Below are 22,913 nucleotides of genomic sequence, written 5' to 3' on the forward strand. Positions count from 1 at the left end.
GGACGGACGGACAGACAGACATGGCGAAACTATAAGCGTTCCTAGTTGACTACGGAACCCTAAAAAAACATTCAGTCGAATTGAGAACCTCCTCCTTTTTTTGAACTCGGTTATAAAAAACAACCTTCATTGCCGGCTGGCAAACGGCTAACCGTTGAAACAGAAATATAAATGAAAGAGATAGCAGAAGGCGGCACCTGCGTTCACAGCTGCGTCGTCGGCGATTTCAAAGGAAAAAGCACGTGCAGCCTCTTGGCTACCTACACGGCCAGGTGCGGGCGCGGCTTTCGACCTTCGCGCCGCGCAATAGAATTCAATGTCGTCTGGCTCGTGTGCGGTTCGTTTGCTTTGGAGTGGCGGCGTTTTTAACATCAAAGGGGTGAGCCTATTTTGTGCAAAATTCTGTTATATCAATAACTTCTCACTTCACTAGATTATCGACATTGAATGTCGAGTATATATAGTATCAAATTATTATTTAATGTTTTAAAAATAAATTCTTATCAAATTATATATGTAGTATCATCACTTTATTTCAGTGTACGAATTTAGACACTAAAACCCCGCCCCTAAATTTGATGCGATAAGGACAATTGCTGCTCAGGCGAGAAATCCTGCGTACTTAATGAAAAATACAAAAATCGAGATTTCACTCCCGATTGTTTCCTTCTCAAAAACTTCCTCTCTATCAGGATAATGATGAAATAATCTGTGTCGGACCGTTTCGGTATTTTGGCTAATAATTGATCTCAGTTTTGAATACCACGTCTTTCTTTGTGGCAAATTAAATTTAGCCGTTTTGACCAACTGAAAGGCTCAACTTGTTTCTTTAATAACCTAACCACAACATAAAAAAATAGAAAAAAACCCCGACACAGTGGACCGATTATCACGAAACATGGCTAAGCACACTCCCGACTAATTCAGCTATCAAACAAAAAAAAACTAAATCTAAATCGGTTCATCCGTTTGGTAGCTACGATGCCACAGACATATACACACACACAGACATACAGACAGACAGACACGTCAAACTTATACCACTCCGTCGTTTTTGCGTTGGTAAAAACAAACATGCCAAAAAAGCAAAACGGTGCGACGTGCGACACAGATATTGATAATAATAATAAGTACATAGGTATAAACCAGGGAGGAAATAATGGAGAGCGTTTATATGTCCTGTTTTGCCTTCATTCAATGTCATCACATATTTTTGTTGCTGATAAAATAATACATCCTATATATCAAGCGGCGCGCCACCTGGGCGACGCTCGAGTTGTGTCTGCTAGCGGCGCGTCGCTTGAGTTGCCTGCGCCGCCTGCGCCGCGCCGCTTCAGTGTAATTTAAAAAACGTCTCCTCAGTACATTTTGTATAGGAAAGACGTAAGACGCGCCTCAAGCGACGCCGCGCCCCGTCGCCGCCACCGCGCCGCCGCCACCTCGTTAAATTACACTGAGGCGGCGTGGCGGAGACGTCCCTTGCGCGCCCCGAGACACGCGACGGTCTGGTGTGGCCGGTACCTTAACCTGAATAAAAAAAAAAAAATAAATGCATTTATTTCAGACAAACAAGGTCCATATTTTGTTAGTATAACTTAACCTAAAACATAAAACTATGGTTATAACTTAAAAATAATCTTAAATAACTAACTTAGGTACTAGAGATAAGTGGAGAGAGGACCAGTGCTTGATGAGGCCACTGTCCCATCTCTCAGCAACTACGCTCAGGAGGCTGTCGCATGGAATCATCAGTGTTTCTTTTTTTAGGGTTCCGTAGTCAACGAACCCTTATAGCTTCGCCATGTCTGTCTGTCCGTCCGTCCGCGGATAATCTCAGTGACCGTTAGCACTAGAAAGCTGAAATTTGGTACATTGGTACCAAATTTCAGCTTTCTAGTGCTAACGGTCATGTATATCAATCACGCCGACAAAGTAGTAAAATAAAAAGTGGAAAAAAATGTTTTGTTAGGGTACCCCCCCTACATGTAAAGTGGGGACTGTTTTTTTTTTTCATTCCAACCCCAACGTGTGATATATTGTTGGATAGGTATTTAAAAATGAATAAGGGTTTACTAAAATCATTTTTTTATAATATTAATATTATAAACTGAAATAAATGTCATATACAAAGAAAAAATTACCAAGGCCTCCATTTATTTCAGTTTATAGTTAAAATAATAGTAGTATGTCTACTAAAAAACACAAATTAAAATATTTCCTATGAAATAATTTAATTTGGTCTTAGAGTGAATATTAATATTTTCGGAAATAATCGCTCCTAAAGTAAAACAAAGTGTGTCACCCGCCCCCCCCCTAACTTTTGAACCATATGTTGAAAAAATATGAAAAAAAGCACAAAAGTAGAACTTTATAAATAGCTTGGTCAACGAACGATTCTAGATGGAATGGCCGAAAGCAGAAAGTTTCACTACGGGATGTTGTTAGAGATAGTCAGGAGACATACATACTAAAAGTCCTCGGACTTTGGACGTGAGCTCGAAGAGGGGGGGATGAAAAAGGTCCCATTTTTTGGTTTTTTGCTCATATTTCAAAAACTATGTGTCATACGAAATTTTGGTTTACTAAACTTTGACAGCTTATAAAATTCTCTATAACTTTGATCTAAAAACTTTTTTTCTATTCTTAACCATTATCTCCGGTATTTTTAAAAAACTGTTAATTTTTTAAAAATCGTCCCCCCCCCCCCACTTTTTACTTCATAAATTGCTCCATATCTTGAAAAATATTTATCTTAGACAAAAGTTTTCTTAAAAAATGTTGTAGATCATTCAAATACCTTTCATAACAATCACTGTACAATTATGTTTTTATTAATAAATTATTTGTATTTATTTTTATTTATTTGTATAATATGTGTACATATGCTTCTGTGTCATGTACCGTTGAATAATTATACGACTTTAAAACGAAATGAAACAACAAATGTATGTGATAAACGTGTAAAATATGTATTTCATGAACATGATTGTATTACAATTTTACGATGCTGTATAAATGCATTCACACAACAGGTAACAATACAATTAGCTGTACATAAAGGCCTTCTCACACCCACATCTACTACTACTACCATCTGTGGACTGTGGTGCACCGGCAAAATATTAACTTCAGTATTTCTTCGGAGCAGCTAGTACTTTGGTTTGCACAGGAATCAGTAAGTTGCTTTCGTTCCGTGCCATCGCTCATGGGAGCCTGGGGTCCACTTTGACAACTGTAACGGACCACACAGTCCTCGGTTCAAATCATAAGATATAACTATAATAATTATGCTTAGAAACAAATGCATACAGAGATAAAAACTTAAAAATTGCAAATAAATAAAACGAAAACAACTTACATACGAAATGGAATTCCAACAAATTAAAAATAGAAATTCTCGGAATTAAAACCGGCACAATAGGCGTTTTAGGCACAATAGGCAAAATCGGCACAATAGGCGTTTTAGGCACAATAGGCAAAACCGGCACAATAGGCGTTTTAGGCACAACTGGCACAATCAGGCACTATTTGCCATAAAACAACACAGCGCATGCGTTAAAATCGGGACAATAAAACTCAGAGCGCAGCGTCAGAGGGATTCATTCGGCGAGGGAACGTTGAGATGTTCACATCTGAGGGATAGGTAGGCAAGTATCGTTACTAGGAATCGTTGAAGGAACACATCAGGAGTTTAAGTAGGAAGCGGACTTGAGATACAAGATTGAGAGGTTGGAGACTGGCGAGAAGGTATCTTGGTAAAGTAGACTAGAAGACTACAAGTAAGTGTCCAAATTGTTTATTTTGAATGTGTTTATAGTTGTAATTTTAGATTAGTGCTATTTTTTGAAGGTGATAATTTTAAATAGTGGTACTTATTCATTTCATATGAACAAGATATTCATGAATGTTACATTTATGTGGTAATTATTTAAAGTCGTTCAAATTTCAATTTATTTATTACATACAATTAACACTAACGGTTAATTTGGAATATTATTAATTAAAATTCGGATCTGAGTATCTCTAATATGACTACTATATATAACAAATAGATACATAAAATATTACACATATTTACTTTATGTACATACACATTCTATTAGCTAGAATCTCTTTGGGTGATTAGAAGGATTTTCATACTATTGTCTCATCCTTAAGTAAGATAATTTTGCTATATCAATGAAAGTAGGATTAATAACTTTATTTATTGTTCATAACATGTAAACTTTATTAGAGTTAAAGGATAACTTGTGGGAATTAATACTAATACTAAATACTAGGGAGGCATAGGACATCTATGGATGTTAGGATCCTGTCGCTATCAAGGAGAATCATTGATATAAAAATAAGATTGTTCACAAAAGTTGAATCATTGACACTGGCCTCGAGATTGGCAGACTTTGGAATCATCATTCCATTTTCATAATATGGTTAACGATATCGTTGTCTGGGAGATCAAACAATTCTAGCATTGACTAGTGAAACACGATGTCAAGCAATGGACCACTATACTCGGAACGTGGGAAATTGCACGCATATAGAATTTATATTTTGTGATCTTGGACAACCTTCGATGGCTATGGCCGAACCAAAATATATATATGGGTTGGCGTGTGAGTCTGGGGTTTTGTCGTTCGAAAGGCTAGATCAATGAAGTATTTGTCTTAGTATCAAAAGAAGGTCAATGAATAGGCCCAATAAAGGGTATCAAAATAGATATTCTGTTTCCTTGATAGATCAGGGGTAGGCAGAGCAGTTTCTATCCTGACGGTAGAGGACTTGGTTGCAGAATCATCCCAAAACATATAAAATTATACCGGGATTAAAGGGTCCTTGACTAAATATTTGATATCTACTACTATGGTAGTACATTTTTAAGTAGTGCAAAGACACTTTACATCAGTTTACCTTTGTTCTAAGGATCCCATTTGTTCAATGTTTGATAAAACATAAATTGAACTAGCAACCTGGTTTGTCCATATGCTCGAGCGAGGTCCTTATAATAGGCTATATTATATTATACACCTATTATTCCTACGTATAAGGGACTCGTGGGTCGGAAACAATTAACCCCATTTTAAATAATGTCTTGTATATATTTTTAATATATTTCCTGTATTTATATTCCTTACACAATTTTACCTATCTCGCACACTCTTATCTCAACGCACTAAATTCTTTTACAAATGTCGTTCACTCTGCTTATTATACCTCAAGTGAATATATTACTGCCTTAGTTTTATCAACTTAAATAGCAAGTTCCTAAAGGTAAAAAGAATCTGGATTGCTACGCACAACTACGGGGTCCTACCACTTACTAGACGATCACAGTATTTGTTTTAATGGCCAATTTTTAATAGTGTATTGTTTTAATTAGGGCTAACAATTTGGACTTAAGTTAGGTAGTGTTAGGATAATAAAGGGTGAATTAATTAAGGGGTAGCGGGGTGTTATACAACTAATCCCAAGATTTGGCGTAGGCACTAGTTTTACGAAAGCGACTGCCATCTGACTTTCCAACCCGAAGGTTAACTAGGACTTATTGGAATTAGTCCGGTTTCCTCACGATGTTTTCCTTCGCCGAAAAGCGACTGGCAAATATCAAATGACATTTTGCACATTAAGTTCAGAAAAAAGTCATTGGTACGAGCCGGGTTCGAACCCGCGACCTCCGGATCGAAAGTCAACGACACCCCCAGGATAGAGGAAGACACTGATGATATTGTCTAAGATACGTACAGTTGTCACATCTGATCCAGACGACATGGAAGAAACAGTTTCAATTTGTTTAATTTATTTGGGACAACAAACACAGTAATACACAAGGTTATAATAGAGAATTGCAGTGTTGACAGTAGTAAGGTGTGAGACCAACAACATTTCAAACAAACAAAGAAGACCGATTAGCGATTAGATCAGACCGCTAGATGTCGCTACGTGATGCGTGAACATGCCCCCGGCCTTGGGAGCACCAGCTCCCAAAATGGTCTTCATTCGTTGTGGTCTGCCGGCTCGGATAGCAGCGGGTAGATCTTTGAAAAGCTGCGTCGTATCGTCCCTGTCGCCGTGAGTATGTCGGCGACACGGTTCACGCCGTCGCCTCCGGGATATAGACGCGTGACTCGGCCTAACCGCTATTTGAGAGGAGGCAGGTTATCGTCTTTGATTAGGACGAGACTGTTTAAGGCTATGTCGTCCTTATTCGTCTTCCACTTGGTTCGTCGCTGGAGCTCCGCAACGTACTCCTTGGCCCATCGACGCCAGAAGTGTTGACGGAGGGCTTCGATCCTGGCGTAGCGAGACAGGCGGGATGGCTCCTCGTCCGTCAGGTCCTCGCTGGCAGGGCAAGTCAGCGGCCGACCAATTAGGAAATGAGCAGGCGTGAGTGGGTTTAGGTCAGTAGGATCTGTGGACAAGGGTGAAATGGGCCGGGAATTCATAATGGCTTCGGTCTGTATTAAAAACGAGTCGAATTCCTGGTAAGTTAGCCTAGCATTACCTACTACCCGTTTTAAATGGAATTTACACCCTTTTATTCCCGCTTCCCATAATCCACCGAAATGGGGGGAATAGGGGGGGGGGGATGAAACTGAATTTAATGCCATCATTAGCAGCAAAATCGACTATATCCTTCGTATTATTTTTTAAAAATGTGGAAAATTCTTTTTCAGCCCCGACAAAACATTTTCCATTATCGGAATAAATTATATGAGACTTTCCTCGTCTACTAATAAAACGTTTAAGCGCTAATAAATAATCTTCAGTGGAAAGACTCGTAACAAGTTCCAAATGAACGGCTCGTGTGACCATACATATGAACAAACAAATATACGATTTAATCAGCTGAGCTCCTCTCCCCTTTCGATTAAGTATGAAAATTGGCCCGCCATAATCAACAGCTGTGCGAATAAATGGAAAACCAGGCTCTAAACGATCTAGAATAAGATTACCCATGATAGGACTAAGTACTTTACCTTTCATTCGAATACAGGTAACGCATTCTCGAACGATTTTCCTTGCCAAATTTCGCGCACCTAACGGCCACCAACATTCACGCAAAGTAGATAAGAGTAGCTGCGGTCCGCCGTGCAGCAGCCGCTTGTGTTCATATTTGAATAACAACACCGTCAACTTATGTTTACTGCACAATAACACGGGATGTTTTTTGTTGTAATCGAAACTTGTTGAATTACACAATCTACCACCGACTCTAATTACTTGTAACTTATAACGATCGTCTAAAAACACGTTAAGACCGGAGATAAGATTATATTGTTTACTATTCGTCTTAAGCGGTTTATTTTTAAGTAAACAATCATACACGTCCGGAAATGATTGCATCTGTGCGAATCTAACTAGCATACGCCGTGATGCCTCCAACTCGTCCACTGATAGCGAACCGGTTTGGCGGAGTTGTTTACGCTCAGAGTTAGTGCGTGAGTTTAATATAAAGCAGAGTACATATGCACCGATCCGAATTAATTTTAAGTAAGATGAACATTTGTCGAAATTAAATAATTCATCTTGCTGAGTGCAAACTAAACTCACCGCGGTCGATCGTAACTCGGGCAAATCTGCGATAGTCGTATTTTGACTTATATCGTCATTAATAAAATTCGAATTTGAGTCGTGCAAAAATGTGGGACCGGACACCATAAATTGCAATCAATTAAGTTATCTAAAGAAACGCCTCTAGACAATAAATCACTAGGATTTTCTTCGCTTCTCACATGGAACCATGTCGCATTACCGGTTAAATCGTTTATTTGTGTAACACGGTTTTGAACGAAAGGCTTCAGTAGATGCGGAGACATACCTAACCACGAAATCACTATAGTTGAGTCACTCCAGAAGTAAACTTTAGTGAACACTAACCTTAAGGAATCTGTTATTTTCTTATAAAGCTTAGCAGCAACGAGCGCGCCAGACAGTTCAAGTTTTGGAATCGTCAATGATTTCAGGGGTGAGACTTTGCTTTTCGCACACAATAATCTGACAGTGACATCTGACCCTTCATCATACGTCCGAATATAAGCGCACGCGCCGTATGCATGCAACGATGCATCTGAGAAAATATGCAATTCCGTGTGTGCAGTGTGCACGCCCCTTACATGACGCGGAATTCGTAAATCGTTTAAACGGCTTAATGTATTTATGAAATTATTCCACATCGATGTAATGTCATCAGGGACCGGAGTGTCCCACTCAATACGACTTAACCACAATTTTTGTAGTAAAATTCTGGAAATGATCACCGCAGGCGATAGAAGGCCTAACGGGTCGTAAATCTGTGAAATAATCGATAACATTATTCGTTTATTTAAAACCGGCCAAGAGCGTGTCGGGCCACGCTCAGTGTAGGGTTCCGTAGTTTTCCGTATTTTTCTCAAAAACTACTGAACCTATTGTTAGCTTTCGACATTGAGTTCATAATTTTCATTGATTTTATATGTATACTGGCCTTTATCAAATTATCGGTAGATATAAACGTGCCTGAATAAGATTGGCCCTTTTAAAAAAATAAAACATTAGGCGGGAACCGCATAAATCTTGACAGATGTCACCGTGAAAAAAAAGATATAAGCGGCATTATGGAAAAACTAGAAAAAGCAACCATATAACCAAGCTGTGATAATTTTAGGAATTTGTGTATTGTATTGTTAATATCGACTGTGATTGTAACCCAAACTGTTCAGTATGAGATTGGCATTGTAATAAAACAACGAGCAAGGAGAAGTTCTTTCATTTAAGACCAGAACATAGCCTTCAGTTCAGCAAGAGGGATCAAAGGCTTACTGTCGCCTAAACCACGTCCACAACTTTATGAACGGCAGGTAAACAAGTTAATCTGTATTTTTGAGTATTGGAGACCGAGTTATATGATAAAATGATATTAGTGGTCATATAACTGGTAATATCAACAAGTATGGGAAGTGATCGGGTCATACCGATTGTTTGGAATGGACTTGCTAAGTTATGGATTGAGATACAGACACTTATGAGTGGAAAATGTTGTTTTCGTGTTTATGCAGAATACTTATTCTAATTACTTGTGATAGCAAAGGATTGCATCAAATAGTATTACTCTCTGAATGACCTGTTTTAATTCAGGAATGAATGAGCATCAGTAATCAGTATATTTTATTGCTTTCATAGACTTCAGGTCAAAGAAACAAACATCCATACTTAATATTATAAATGGGAAAGTGTGTGTGTCTGTTTGTTTGTCTGTCTTTCATGGCAAAACGGAGCGACAAATTGACATGTTTTTTTAAGTGAAGATGGTTAGAGGGATGGAGGGTGACATAGGCTACTTTTTGTCTCTTTCTAACGCGAGCGAAGCCACAGGAAATAGCTAGTGAAATATAAACTGAACAATGTTTTATAAACACATGGGATAATTTCTTTTTGGAATAAATACTAATGATGTCTAACTTATTCAGTAATGATAATTATTTCAGAACTAGTTTCACTGTCATATTTCAGTTTAGTATAAATATTTCATTTTGTGCTTTGAAGTCAAGTGACATCATAATCATTTTATTGGCTTTCAATTCTTTTACCGTTTACTTTTGTCTAGTGTGCTCAAATGCCAGTTGCTTGAAAGTCACATGCCTTTTTGGAGCTCATCTATTCAGGATGAAGTTGATGGGGATGAACTTTAATTAACATTAAGTTCAACATTGTTGTTTTTGTGTATCAGACTAGGAATGTATTAATCTTTTGACATTGACAGTTTATTTAGTCATTGGTGTTGGATTTCTGTCTAAGCTACTACATTTAAAGTATGACTACAAGGTATAGCAAGAAATCAATGATGGTAAATTATGAGGATGTTAAGCTAAGGATCAGGGTGTTGTATATAAGAAAAACAAACCATAATAAAGAAAAACAAACCATAATAGTGACAGCTCTGGACTAAGGAGGTGGCCGGTGACATGTGTTGTTTGTCTCAACACTAGTGATCCATTTTTTTTTTTGTTACATGTACAAAAACATATTGAAAAAGTTTTCCTGTATATTACACATCTAATATACTTGTAATTCTACATAAAATTGTTTTACATAGGTAATGTGGTTAAAGGAGGAAGTGAATATTTAGGTACTATAAATAAGAAGGAGGAAGAGGTAATAAAAGGGAATTTAAAATAAAGCTTATCTAACATATAATTATAATTTGCAGATTGGATGGTGGTACTGATTGAGGAGGAGGATCAGTACAGCTAGCAATTAATGCTGATGAACTTAGCTGCTGCACTAGGATAAAACAGCAGAGAGGTCCAGGATATGGCCATGAATCAAGGATGAAGAACCCGGCACAAATTAATGCTGATGATGGTCTTAGCTGAGGCTTTAGGCTAAGACATCAGGGAGGTCAAGGATACGGTCATGATTTAAGGAGTGCATTGGGTTCAAGGATGGAGAACCCGGCACAAATTAATGCTGATTGTCTTAGCTGTGGTGTTAGGCTATGGCATCAGGGAGGTCAAGGATACAGTCATGATTTAAGGAGTGTGTTGGGTTCAGGGATGGAGAACCCGGCACAGATTAATGCTGTAGGTCTTAGCTGTGGTGTTAGGCTGAGACATCAGGCAGGTTGAGGACACGGCCATGATTTAAGGACTGCTTTGGGTTCAAGGACGGAGAACACAAATGGTTTCAAGATTTTAGGACGAGTGGTTTCTTGGTTTTGTTTGGAGCAACTCTTATAAGGAAGGTTGGAGAAGTGAGCACTGGAGGTTGAGGGACTATTTTTCAACATCATCTGGGTCTGGTGGCAGTTCATCACCTCAACTTAGGAAATGATGTCGCGGATCAAGTATAGTGTTATATTAAATCAATTCCTTAGTATTCTTGACAAGGTCAAGAGTTCAGACAAACATAAGTTATCCTATAGGGTAGCTAAGACTTGTTATCAAGGATTATCCACCTTTTTATTTACATGGGATGGAGAGAGAAATTTATAGAATCCTTTCCTTGTCGAGAAGACTATGATAAACTTCTTTCATATATGTAATTTTAGTAAGGAAAGTAAAACATCATGTGAAAAGATAGGATATCTTGAAATTTATTGCCATAGAAATAAAAACACTGATTAAAGGAATGAAACTCAAACAACTACTAGTGATAGGACGTATTTGTGAAATTTGTAAGGTGTCAGAATCGGTGCTCGCGGTGATTTCAGTCAAAGGAAATAGTAAGTCCAATGTACTTAGGATATGTTTAGGAAAGTGAACGATAGAGGGCGTGAAGGGCAATTGAACGCAAAACTGACGCGTACAAATATATACCGTGGTGCAAGTTGTTACTAGACGTCACTATTACCATTTACCACTGCAAACTGGTTGGCTGGGTGTAAGTATTTCGCTAGATGTCGCTGTACCATCTGCAAACTAGCGAAAGGCGTTCTACGTATGGTTAGTTGTATTTAATTGGCTGTGATTTCTTGGAGAGATGGGTGTTGATAAATAATAATAAATAAATAAATAAATATTATAGGACATTCTTACACAGATCACACAGTGGTTGAAAAATTGCATTTGATCTTTTAATGTGCTAATGTTCTGGATGGTGTTCGCGCCTGGAGGCTTTTACACATGATGATTGTAATTTGGTTGTATTAGGCTCGGATTCTGTGTGAAAAATAAACCTAATTAAAAGTCCCGTCATAAATATGTGACATTCCATGTCAAAAGGGTGCACATGCTTTGTGTGTTATAAGGAACCTTAATAATAGATGGCGATGCATTCGAATATCTTGATAAGTTGATAACTCTATCATACTATTCAATTTTCATATTTAGATTGTCGCGCTGACAATGTTGTGTTACATTTCAAACAATTCATTAATATCATGGCATGATCAATTAGTCATTTGTAGGGTTCCGTATTTCAATTTATTGTGTGATGCATTTTCATTGGATAAAGCAGTTATTTGTTCGGGGATCCAATTCTAAATTTTTGGGCCAACGGTATAATATGTCCTTTTGGTAGATTTGGTCAGTCTGAAGTTGGATGTTTTTGCCACGCCCCTATTCCTGTTCCTTAAACGTCTCAAGTTGACGACTCTGTGTGGAAATATGTCAATGTGGGTTCTTACGAGCTTTAAAATGTTAAAATATATTGCGATGGTAATGTCATGGTTCATAATGATATATAAATAGTTGTCGAGCTGGCAAACCGGAGGGCGAGTTGGCTATTATTCTTATAGCTCGCTTCTGCAACACGAGGACACCATGCCGGTCAGCGACGACGCTTCTGAAATTCTAGACTAGTTTGGCACAGAATGGAAAAGGACAAAATAACTACTTCGTACTGCTGCTGCAGAATTATGCTGGACTCCTAGACACCCCTAGAGTATGTAGAGGACCATAGAGGACTACATCTACCTGAGGACACTTTAATTTCATTTAAACAAGACTTAGAAAAAGAAATTGAAAGAAGAGTAAATCGAACATGGAACAAGTATTGGTCATTAAAGGAAATTTCAAAGGTAAAAATGTCTACAAAACAAAAATGAAGACTAAAGCAATGGAAATTTGCCTATTTATTACCCTGCCTTATATATGCATGCCAAACCTGGCCCACTAGGAGAGAAACATTTAGGAGAATAAAAGCATGTCAGGGAGGAGTTCAAGGAGGCTACCTAGGACTGAGACTGGAAGATGGAGTAAAAAAATAAACGTTCGAAAGAGGACCGGGGCAAATGAGCAGTTAAGCAGGTATTACGCTTTAAATGGAGATAGGCCGGACACGCAAGGAACCGAGGACGGACACTGGCCAAATGTGGTAAGCGAGTGGCTAACCCAGGGAAAGAGAAGAAGTGGAAAACCACTCATAAGATGGAGCGACGGCATAAAAAAAAATAGTAGGCTACAGCTGGCCAGAAGTAGCAAAAGGAAGAGAATGCTGGAAAGCATTGGAGGAGGCTTTACCGTTCAGGGTGGTCCTTATGAAGATGATGAAGAAGATAAAAAAACATAACTGTAAATATTTATCAAGAAAATAAAAGCTTATATTATATTATTATATGTTTGTGCTTGAGGAAGAACAAGGACAGTATTTTGGGTGCGAAACAGATTCCTGCTAACTTAGTGCGTGCATACTAATTCAATTTGGGTGTCCCATTTTAGCAATTGGTCGAGGGTAACGCTCAAAATTTGGCAGAGGTGACGTGCGGAAGGATTGTGTTGTTCATGGTAACTACTGGCGGTCTCCTTCCTAGGTTAAAGTGGAGAACCTGAGTTATTGATACATTTAAGGACGAGCCCATTAACGAAACCAATGTACTAGGAGTTTATGTACGTCACGGGTGATTGACGTCTTGAAGCTATCGTTGTTCGGAGCAGTTAGTATGTCGTCAGCAAAAACATACATTTGTATTAGAAAGCATAGATTGGGCCATGGACGAGCCCTAGGGGATCCCAATATCTACAGAACCACAGTCAGATTTTACCGAACCACTATTTATTACAACGGATTGCTGTCTTTCCTATAAGAAATCGGCCATGAACTTTAAAACAGAGGCACCTGGACCGTGGTGCTCAAACTTTTTGATTAGGACGTTGTGATCGCAAAGGTCAAAAGCATTCGTCATGTCGCAAACGACAATGGTTACATGTAAATGGTTCTCTTTAATAATTGAGACACATGAGCGATTTCGTCGATAGGCAAATTGTTTTGTGTGTATTAATTGAAACTTTTCTAAAAAGTTATGCGGCCGATTACTCACTCCCGCTTTTAAAACTTTGGACATAGTGGGAATTATACTTATTGGCCTAGGTATAGTTCCTCAACTCATCTTTCTGACTTTTGCCTTTATAAACGGGAACGACTGTTACATTTTTAAGTATGGTGGGTAAATACCTACTTTAATAATAAAAAAATGTTAGTTAACTGAACTATGCCTAGGTAGTCCAACTTTGAGCATTAGCAACATAGTTGAGGTATCATATACATATATACCACAGGTGTTTTTCTTGTAACAATATTTGTCGCTATATGATTTTATACAACTCATCAAAGGTAAACCGAGACCGATAACTTAACGGAAACGGGACTTGAGGTGCACGAATGTGTAAGAGGTACTTCATTAGTCAGTTCCGGGCGAGCGATAGGTGCATTTGCAGCAGATAAAAAAAAATTGATATCTTAGCTAACCGGTTCCGCGATGTGTATTGTTCATCCCGGCTATCTTTTAACGAGTCCAGATTGCATTGTCGCTTGCTGGAGACGCGTGTCGTGACGGTGTTTACGATTTGCCAGAGAGTGTTTAGTTGATAACCACTACTTTGTAACGTTTTAGCGTAGTATTCGCGTTGTGCGATGTGCGTGTGATAGAGATTGTTTAAATTATTAATATTTTGATTGTGATATAATTAGTTTCAATATCTCATTACTATGCGGGTGTTTTTGAGCGATTTCAATTAACTGGACGAGAAGTTTTTTTTTTTTTTTTATTATTAAGTCGTTTGTGACCCACGGATAGTTATATTTCTTGTGTGTTTGTACAAGACTGTATGGAAAACAGATACTGGCAACGTTATTTGAAATATAATGGATGTTAAATGTGTGATTTGAGCATTTTGTTAGATTTTTGGCCAATCAACTGAATAAAGATGTTTTTTTTATATACTCTATGACAGTAGTTACGCTATACATGTTAAGTTTATTGGATTAAATTTCTTGTTGTGTTTCGGATTAAATTATTATTCCATACGACTATCGGTTTCGTTATATCTTATGATCTATTTTTGTTTGTTAATGTAAAATTGAATGACAATGTTGGTATGCCTATAGGTGCAAAATTTAATAAGTAGGTACAAATTCATTGTTTTTTTTTTATCGCTGATCTCTAAGCATATTATCTAATTGATAGTTGATACTCGTAGTTCCAGTCGTGACACTGAGAAATGCTCAAGGCGAAGGGACTCGCTTAACAACGAGGATGGCCGATGTACTTATTGCACTCTTCCTGTTACTGTTGTATAGTCGTATTATTATTGTCTGAAAAATGGAGCCTTTGATTTTTTTTTATTGTTATTATTGATGTTATTGATAAGTTTGCTATTGTCAAAACTCGTAAATTTTATTGTATAGTTGTGTTATCATTAACAAGCATGTCAACACCTGGAGGATTAGGTATGTTACCATTACCGTTGTATCAGACGAATGATTATTGTCTGAAACATGCAGCTTTTGATTTATTTGTTGTTAATTTATGTTTTTGAATAGTTTTCTATTGTTGAAACTCGTAACTTTTATTGAAGTTATGTTATCATTACAAGCAATGTTCAATGATATGTTATCATTACCACTGTTGATCTCTAAACTAGTAGGCATAGGAAGTAGGTTTGTGTTATGTCAACAACCTAGGGATCGGTTGCACCAATCCGTCTGTTAACGAATTAAACGTTTGTAATATTTTTGTATGGTAATGTCCGTAGACTTCTGCTGCGAGACGTTGATGTGCCTGCTAGCTGTTGTCTGCGGGTGATGCAACTGATCCTAAGCGAAGGGCCTCGCTTACACAGGAAGGCCGAGCTGTTAGCTTTCGACATTGAGTTCATAATTTTCATTGATTTTATATGTATACTGGCCTTTATCAAATTATCGGTAGATATAAACGTGCCTGAATAAGATTGGCCCTTTTAAAAAAATAAAACATTAGGCGGGAACCGCATAAATCTTGACAGATGTCACCGTGAAAAAAAAGATATAAGCGGCATTATGGAAAAACTAGAAAAAGCAACCATATAACCAAGCTGTGATAATTTTAGGAATTTGTGTATTGTATTGTTAATATCGACTGTGATTGTAACCCAAACTGTTCAGTATGAGATTGGCATTGTAATAAAACAACGAGCAAGGAGAAGTTCTTTCATTTAAGACCAGAACATAGCCTTCACTATCAAGTTCAAAACAATTTTCCTAGAAAGTGTTTATAAAGTTCTACTTTTGTGATTTTTTTCATATTTTTTAAACATATGGTTCAAAAGTTAGAGGGGGGGGGACGCGCTTTTTTAACACGCTTTTATTAGGTCGTCGTGTATGTAACTAACTATGTAATGGAATCTGCGGAGGCTAATTTAACCATCTTCCAAGGATCGTAGCGTAATGAAAATTGGCAGCTATATGTAGTTCCGATGACAATACAATAATATGGTACTGTGGAGCTGATCTGATGATGGAGTCGGAAGATATGAACTGGAACTACATGATGGAACATCGTATCATAGCTGTTTTTGGGATTCTTAGAAAAGTCTTGTAATGAACTTTGACTACGATTAGGTTTCAAGGTCTGATGATGGAGCCGGAAGATATGAACTGGAACTACATGTTGGAACATCGTATCATAGCTGTTTTTGGGCTTCTTAGGAAAGTCTTGTAATGAACTTTGACTACAATTAGGTTTCAAGGTCTGATGATGAAGCTGGAAGATATGACCTGGAACTAGAGGTGTGCGCCGGTGGCTAAATCGTCGGCGGCGGCGTCCGGGCCAAAAATGGCCGGCGGCGTCGGCGTAATCGGCGTGATCGGCGTAATAATTAAAAACATGTTATATTTAAAAAAAAAACGGCACTTCTATAACCGGCGTTACAAAGTACATAAATAAACTTTTTATCATGAGCCCTGTGACACAATTTCATGTTCTAATGAAGATTTTAGCAATATTAATAGCAAATTATTTCGTTTTTTTCTCGAAATTTGTCACTAAGTTGATATGAACCGCCGCCGCCTCCGAGCATTTTTGCCGATTATTAAATGGCGTGACCTTGGTGGTTACTAAACTGCTCAAACTTGGTATTTGTATTTGCACTATTTGGATATATTTTTGGACTTTTTTGTGCAATATTTGTTACAATTTGCCAATAAACTTTACTATGAATAAAATATTTCTTCAGTATGAAGTTCTTAATGGCATGCGAAAAACTGATGAGCATGCGGGGAGATCTGTGTGCGATTTTGCTCTGGCTTACGTCTTGACTATAACCACATGGTTACAGCGCCTACGAAAGCACCAAATCTGGAGAGCCAAGACTCTCCCTGTTGGATCTTCAGTTATTTTTCCATCTGGATGACTCTTCTCTTCTTCTTTACATCCTGTTACCCTCTGCTGGGGTGTAGGGCTCGAATCATATTTCTCCATTTACTCCGGTCTTGGGCAGTTTGAGTGACCTCCTCCCACCCCATGTCTAGCACCCTGAGCTCCTGCTGAACCGAACGACGCCAGGTCGATTTAGGGCGGCATGGTTTGCGCTTTCCGGGTACATTCCAGGTGAGGGCCATTTTGGATAGGTGGGTATCAGGTTTTCTGAGCATGTGTACAATCCAATGCCATTTCCGCGTCTGTATTTCTTCTTCGTCTGTATCTGGATGACTACCATGTATTATTCAAGATTTCAGAGCTCCTAGAAAAATACCTATGTGCCCATCGCGTCGGCAAACTGCTTGTAGCCATTGTGTGTAGAACTATAGTTTGGAATGGGACGCGATGGTTTTTTGCGTCCTAGGTACTCATAGAGGTATACTACCCAGGTTGGCTTCACTTTGCGTGATCTTATTTTCGTTGCTGATCTGGTTTTGCAGGAATTAAAGCTTTTCATTATAATTCTGTGTGATTACAACTACCGGCAAGTGCCAACCTTCATTTAATCGTAGGTATCTTGTTTTTTTATGTGCTTAATATGTGGCCCACTGCTGGGCAGGGGCCTGTTCTTTTTATCCTCACTTATTACAGTTTGCTGTCCGCTCCTGCCAGTCATTATAAAAATGCATCGAGGTCGTCCTTTTATCTCTTTTTTTGGTCTTTCCCGGCCTGGCTGCGGTAGCACGGTAACCATTCGTTGGTACTTTGGACTACCGGTCCTGGTATATATCGCATTAACAGATGGAAAAATTAATCAGTGCTAACATTGCTACACGACGCAAAAACCAAAACCAGTTTTCTGGATCAACTATCTGCATCCAACTCTAATTTTTTTGCCGAGGGCTATATGCTGGACATCCGTTTCCACCATAGTTGTGTGTAAAGCTCTTTTTTTTCTCGACACTCATCAATTGGCTGGGCACAATGGAATTCCTGTGGTTGTGCTGACGATGTGTGTTCCTCCGTCACGCCGACCAGCAGTGATTAATTGTGACGGCTCTTTGTGATTAAATAATCTTCTCATGCCCGTTGAATCCAGGAAGTTCAAGATTTTTTGGACTGTAAGGTCTTGTACCTCATAGGGTTTCAGTGCTCCACCGATGCTAATGCCTCTTTACCAGCTTTCAAAGGTCCTCATAAAGAAAGAGTGCCTTGCAGATTCACGATAATTTAGAAAATAAATTATTTAATGGAAGCCAACAATGATAAAAAAATATTTTGTGCTATCAACAGATAATTATTAGGGTAATCAGTGTTTTTTCCTATCCCGTGTTCATTTACATGTGTTATTTAACTCACTGTTTATATAAAGGTATACGTATGATTTTTATATAAGGAACACCTTACTACTTGTACAAGTAGGTACAAATTAGAGTTTTGAACTCTCAATAAAACAAAGTTCCAAATTCAAAATCGCAAAAAAATGGCCTGGGACTTACGAGGTTTAATTCAAGGTCACGCCAAATTTATTCCGGAAACACGCCGCCACCGCCGATTTTTGGCAAACGCCGTTGTTGATCAATTTTTAATAGGCACACACGTCTTCAGAATGAATAACACAGAACAAGCCAAAAATTAGTAACTATTTTCACTTCGATCTCACGCCGATTTCACGCCGGTGAAATGATCGGCGGCGTCGGCGTGGCAAAAATGACCGGCGGCGTACGCCACGCCGGTCGGCGCACACCTCTACCTGGAACTACATGATGGAACATCGTATCATAGCTGTTTTTGGGTTTCTTAGAAAAGTCTTGTAATGAACTTTGACTACGATTAGGTTTCAAGGTCTGATGATGAAGCCGGAAGATATGAACTGGAACTACATGATGGAACATCGTATCATAGCTGTTTTTGGGCTTCTTAGAAAAGTCTTGTAATGAACTATGACTACGATTAGGTTTCAAGGCCTGATGATGGTGCCGGAAGAAAAGAACAGAAAAAGGGGGGGGGGGTCGAGGGGGGAAGCATGAAATAAAGATCAACATTGTATTTAAAATAAGTTGGGTTAAGGTTTTCTTGTGATCCTTAAGACTAAAGAAAAGGGGGGCTCGGGGGGCGAAGCCCCCGCATGAAAGAAAGATCAACGTAGTATTTAGAATAAGTTGGGTTAGCGTTTAGTTTATTTATTCATGAACAATTTGACATCGTGTTTGAATGTGTATGTACAATAAATATTAACCTAGTAAGTCTAATATATACAGTAAAATAATACAAACAAAAACATATTATACAATAAAAACCCCCAATAAAAATGTCTGCTATTATACTTATTAAATAAAACAATGATAAAAAAAATTAATGAAAGAACATAATAACTAATAATAATAATACGCACTACATGTCAGCAAAAATAAATAATAATAATACCTACTTAGAACTAAAAATCATTAATGTCATAGCAGCATTTTTCTAATAAATACAATTTTAACTTATCTCTAAAGGTTACAGAGCATCTTATAACTTTAAACTCTATAGGCATCCTGTTAAATAATTTAACCGCTTGTACTTTGGCACTATGCTCTACAACCTCTAGCCGCGGTGCTACTTTTGGTGTTAAGTTCTTAGTCCTAGAGGCTTCCCGCAACACCATTTCTGAATCACTTTCAAAACGATTGCGATGCTTGATGACATCAGTCAACAGGACAAGAATGTAGAGGCTGGGTACTGTAAGTATTTGTAGACTCATGAAGTGTTCTCTACAACTCTCCCATGGAGGAATTCTAGCTATAGCACGTATAGCATCTTTTTGGGCAACGAAAGCTCGGTTTATATTGTATTTATAGCTGTTGCCCCACAGTTTTATGCTATAGCGGAGTTTTGACTCTACAAGGGCAAAATAAACCATTTTGAGTTGCTCAACGGTCAATTCATCTCTGAGGCTGCGAATGGCATAACAAGCAGAACTAATTGACTTTTCTAAATTATTTAATTCATCCTTCCAGTTTAACAGTGAATCTAGGTGAATACCCAACATTTTTGCGCTATCTACAGGTCTAATGATGTCGCCATTAATATGTACACATAGGGATTCATTATTTCTTGCTGTTGTTTTAAATAACATAGCGTAAGTCTTTGAGCTATTTAAAATCAAACTATTTGCACGAAGCCATGCCTGACATACTTCTAGTGCTAAATTGACCTTATTATTTAGACCAGTAAGAGTTGGGCTTGACAAGACTGCGCTCGTATCGTCTGCAAATGTCACTAGCTTTATATCTGGAATTGCCCTACAAATATAAGAAATAAAGTCGTTAAAATATAAAACAAAAAATATGGGTCCTAACACAGATCCTTGAGGAACCCCTCGTGTTATGTTAACACATTTTGACCTATAGGTGACCTCAATAGCACTTTCATTAACCTCTGTAACTTCTACAAACTGTTTTCGGTTCCGCAAATACGACCTACATAAGTTTAATACCTTTCCCCTGATACCATAGAATTCTAGTTTATGCAATAAGATGTCATGATCAATAGTGTCAAAAGCGGATTTTAAATCAAGAAAGATACCAGCCACCCTTAACTTTTCATTTAAATTATTAGTAATGTCTTCTATAATTGTGTCTATTGCCTCGGAGGTACCGATACCTTTTTGGTAGGCGAATTGTCTTATATTAATAATATTATTATTGAAAAGGTGAGTGTTGAGTCTTTTCTTAATTACCTTTTCAAAAATTTTTGACAAGGTGGGTAATAAGGAAATGGGTCTATAATTCTTTGGATCAGTCCGTGAACCCTTTTTATGTAAAGGAACAATTTTTGCAATTTTCAGCTGGTCGGGAAAGATACCCTGATCTATACAATTATTATAAAAACATGAGAGTGGTTGAGCTAATTGTTCAATATTATCTTTGATAATAGTTATGGGTATGTCGTCATAACCACTAGATTTTTTATTTTTCATAGCTTTGACAATTGATTTTATCTCAAATGATGAAGTTAGCCTAAAAACCATACTATTTTGTACTCTTTCGGAATTCGATTCCAGTAAGGAATAAGCTATTGCAGGGTCACCCTTTATTTGAAAATTTGCGGAATCGAAATTGCTGGAAAAAATTTCAGCTATTTCTGCACCATTATGTACTAATGATTGATCAGTTTTGAGTACCAGTTTGCTATTACTAACTACCTTGTTCTTACTTGTACGCTTGTTTACCACTTCCCAGATACTTTTAGCAGAGTTATTTGCCTGCGCAATTTGGTTTTGTACCGTTAACATCCTAGCCTTCTTAAGAACTTTTTTGAATATTTTTATATACGCTTTGCGATAGTTAATTAAACTTTGATCGTTGTGAGCAGTATCTATGGATAACAGCACACGTTTCATTTTGCTCGCTACCTTGATTCCTTTGGTTATCCACTTAACACGGTTAGTTCTTTGTAAAAGAATTTTTTTCTTTACCTTTTTAAAGCTATTTTGAAACATAGTATTAAATGTTTTAAGGAAACTATTAATGCCTAAAACACACAAATTTTCTCTATTTATACAATCTTTGAATACTTCGTGATTCCTTTTACTGAAAACTCTGCGGTTTACAAAAATAGCTTTCTCCTTCCGTTTTTCATGCTGATTATAATTATTCACTATAAAGCCGGTTTCTATACCCGCATGCCCATCTGACAGACCATTATGATCTACTAAAGTCCACAACACGCATTCTTCAGGTAAATTCGTCAAAATATTGTCTATGCACGATTCAGATTCATTGCGCTTAAACGTCGCTTTGTTGTGAACAAGATATCTAAAGTTATAAGATCTCAAAAGTTTAACAAACATACTTTTCTTCTTATCATCTTTTAACATGTTAACATTAAAATCACCACAGATTATACACTTTTTGTCAAGAAAATATTGTAGTAGCAATTCTAACTTTTCCATAAAAATATCAAATTTTTTGTCATTTTGGTAACAGCAACATATACATACATTAGTGTCCAAATCCCTAACCGCACAAATTTCAAAACACTCTACTCTAGCCATCTTTTTACATTCCAATAAGGTTTCAGTCTTCCTACCCTTTTCAGCTAGTATTAATGTACCACCCCTTTTTTACTGGTTCTGGAAAACATACAGACCTTTTCGTAATTATTAAAAACAACACAATCCGCTGCATTATCATTTAAAAAATGTTCACAAAGACATACAAAATGTGGTTTATTTTCCATACTATCTAAATACAACTCTACCAAATCTTGTTTTGATTTTATGCCACATACGTTTTGTAAAAATACATTTAAAGAAGTTGTTTGTTGTGCTGATAAATGACTAGTGGGATAAGAATTTATTCCTTCAAGATTTTTGTCTATATTAAGAGTTATGTTAGAATTATATATATCCAGTACAGAATCGTCTCTATTGGAGAGTTTATGGTCGAAAAAACAAGGTATCATTGTTTGTTATATTCTCACTTATTTCACTTTTTTTAGGAGGCGTCTCCGAAGCTGATTTGGAAACACCGGTGTTGCTTAGGCTTAAAATCCACTCAGCTAGGCCCCACAGAATGGTTTGAACTCCGTGGCTGATAATTTTTCCAGTTTCCAACGAAAACTCATCTAGGGTTAGGTTTCGATTAGAGTCATAAAGATAGCCATAACCATGACAATGCATGTCTTGTCCAAGTTTATTATTGAATAATTCCACTCGTGCATTATAAACAGGTGCACCACAAATATATGTTGGTAAAACAATAATTATGTTAGTATTATTTATTCTCTTCAACTTATCATGTATAGTATTAACTAACACATCATAATTTTGGGTTAT

The 22,913-nt window shown here is 37.5% G+C and overlaps 1 protein-coding gene across 1 annotated transcript; it reads right to left on the bottom strand.

The window, feature by feature from the left end:
* Nucleotides 1-5,790: 5,790 nt before the first annotated feature.
* LOC125229030 lies at nucleotides 5,791-7,549 on the bottom strand. Its single transcript, XM_048133796.1, has 2 exons — nucleotides 6,975-7,549; nucleotides 5,791-6,406 (listed from the first exon to the last, which is right to left on the bottom strand). Exons 1-2 carry the CDS (start codon nucleotides 7,360-7,362, stop codon nucleotides 6,135-6,137), a joined length of 660 nt encoding a protein of 219 aa, XP_047989753.1. The 5' UTR covers nucleotides 7,363-7,549; the 3' UTR covers nucleotides 5,791-6,134.
* Nucleotides 7,550-22,913: the final 15,364 nt, after the last annotated feature.

Source organism: Leguminivora glycinivorella, chromosome 8, assembly GCF_023078275.1.
Source record: "Leguminivora glycinivorella isolate SPB_JAAS2020 chromosome 8, LegGlyc_1.1, whole genome shotgun sequence".
NCBI lineage: Eukaryota > Metazoa > Arthropoda > Insecta > Lepidoptera > Tortricidae > Leguminivora > Leguminivora glycinivorella.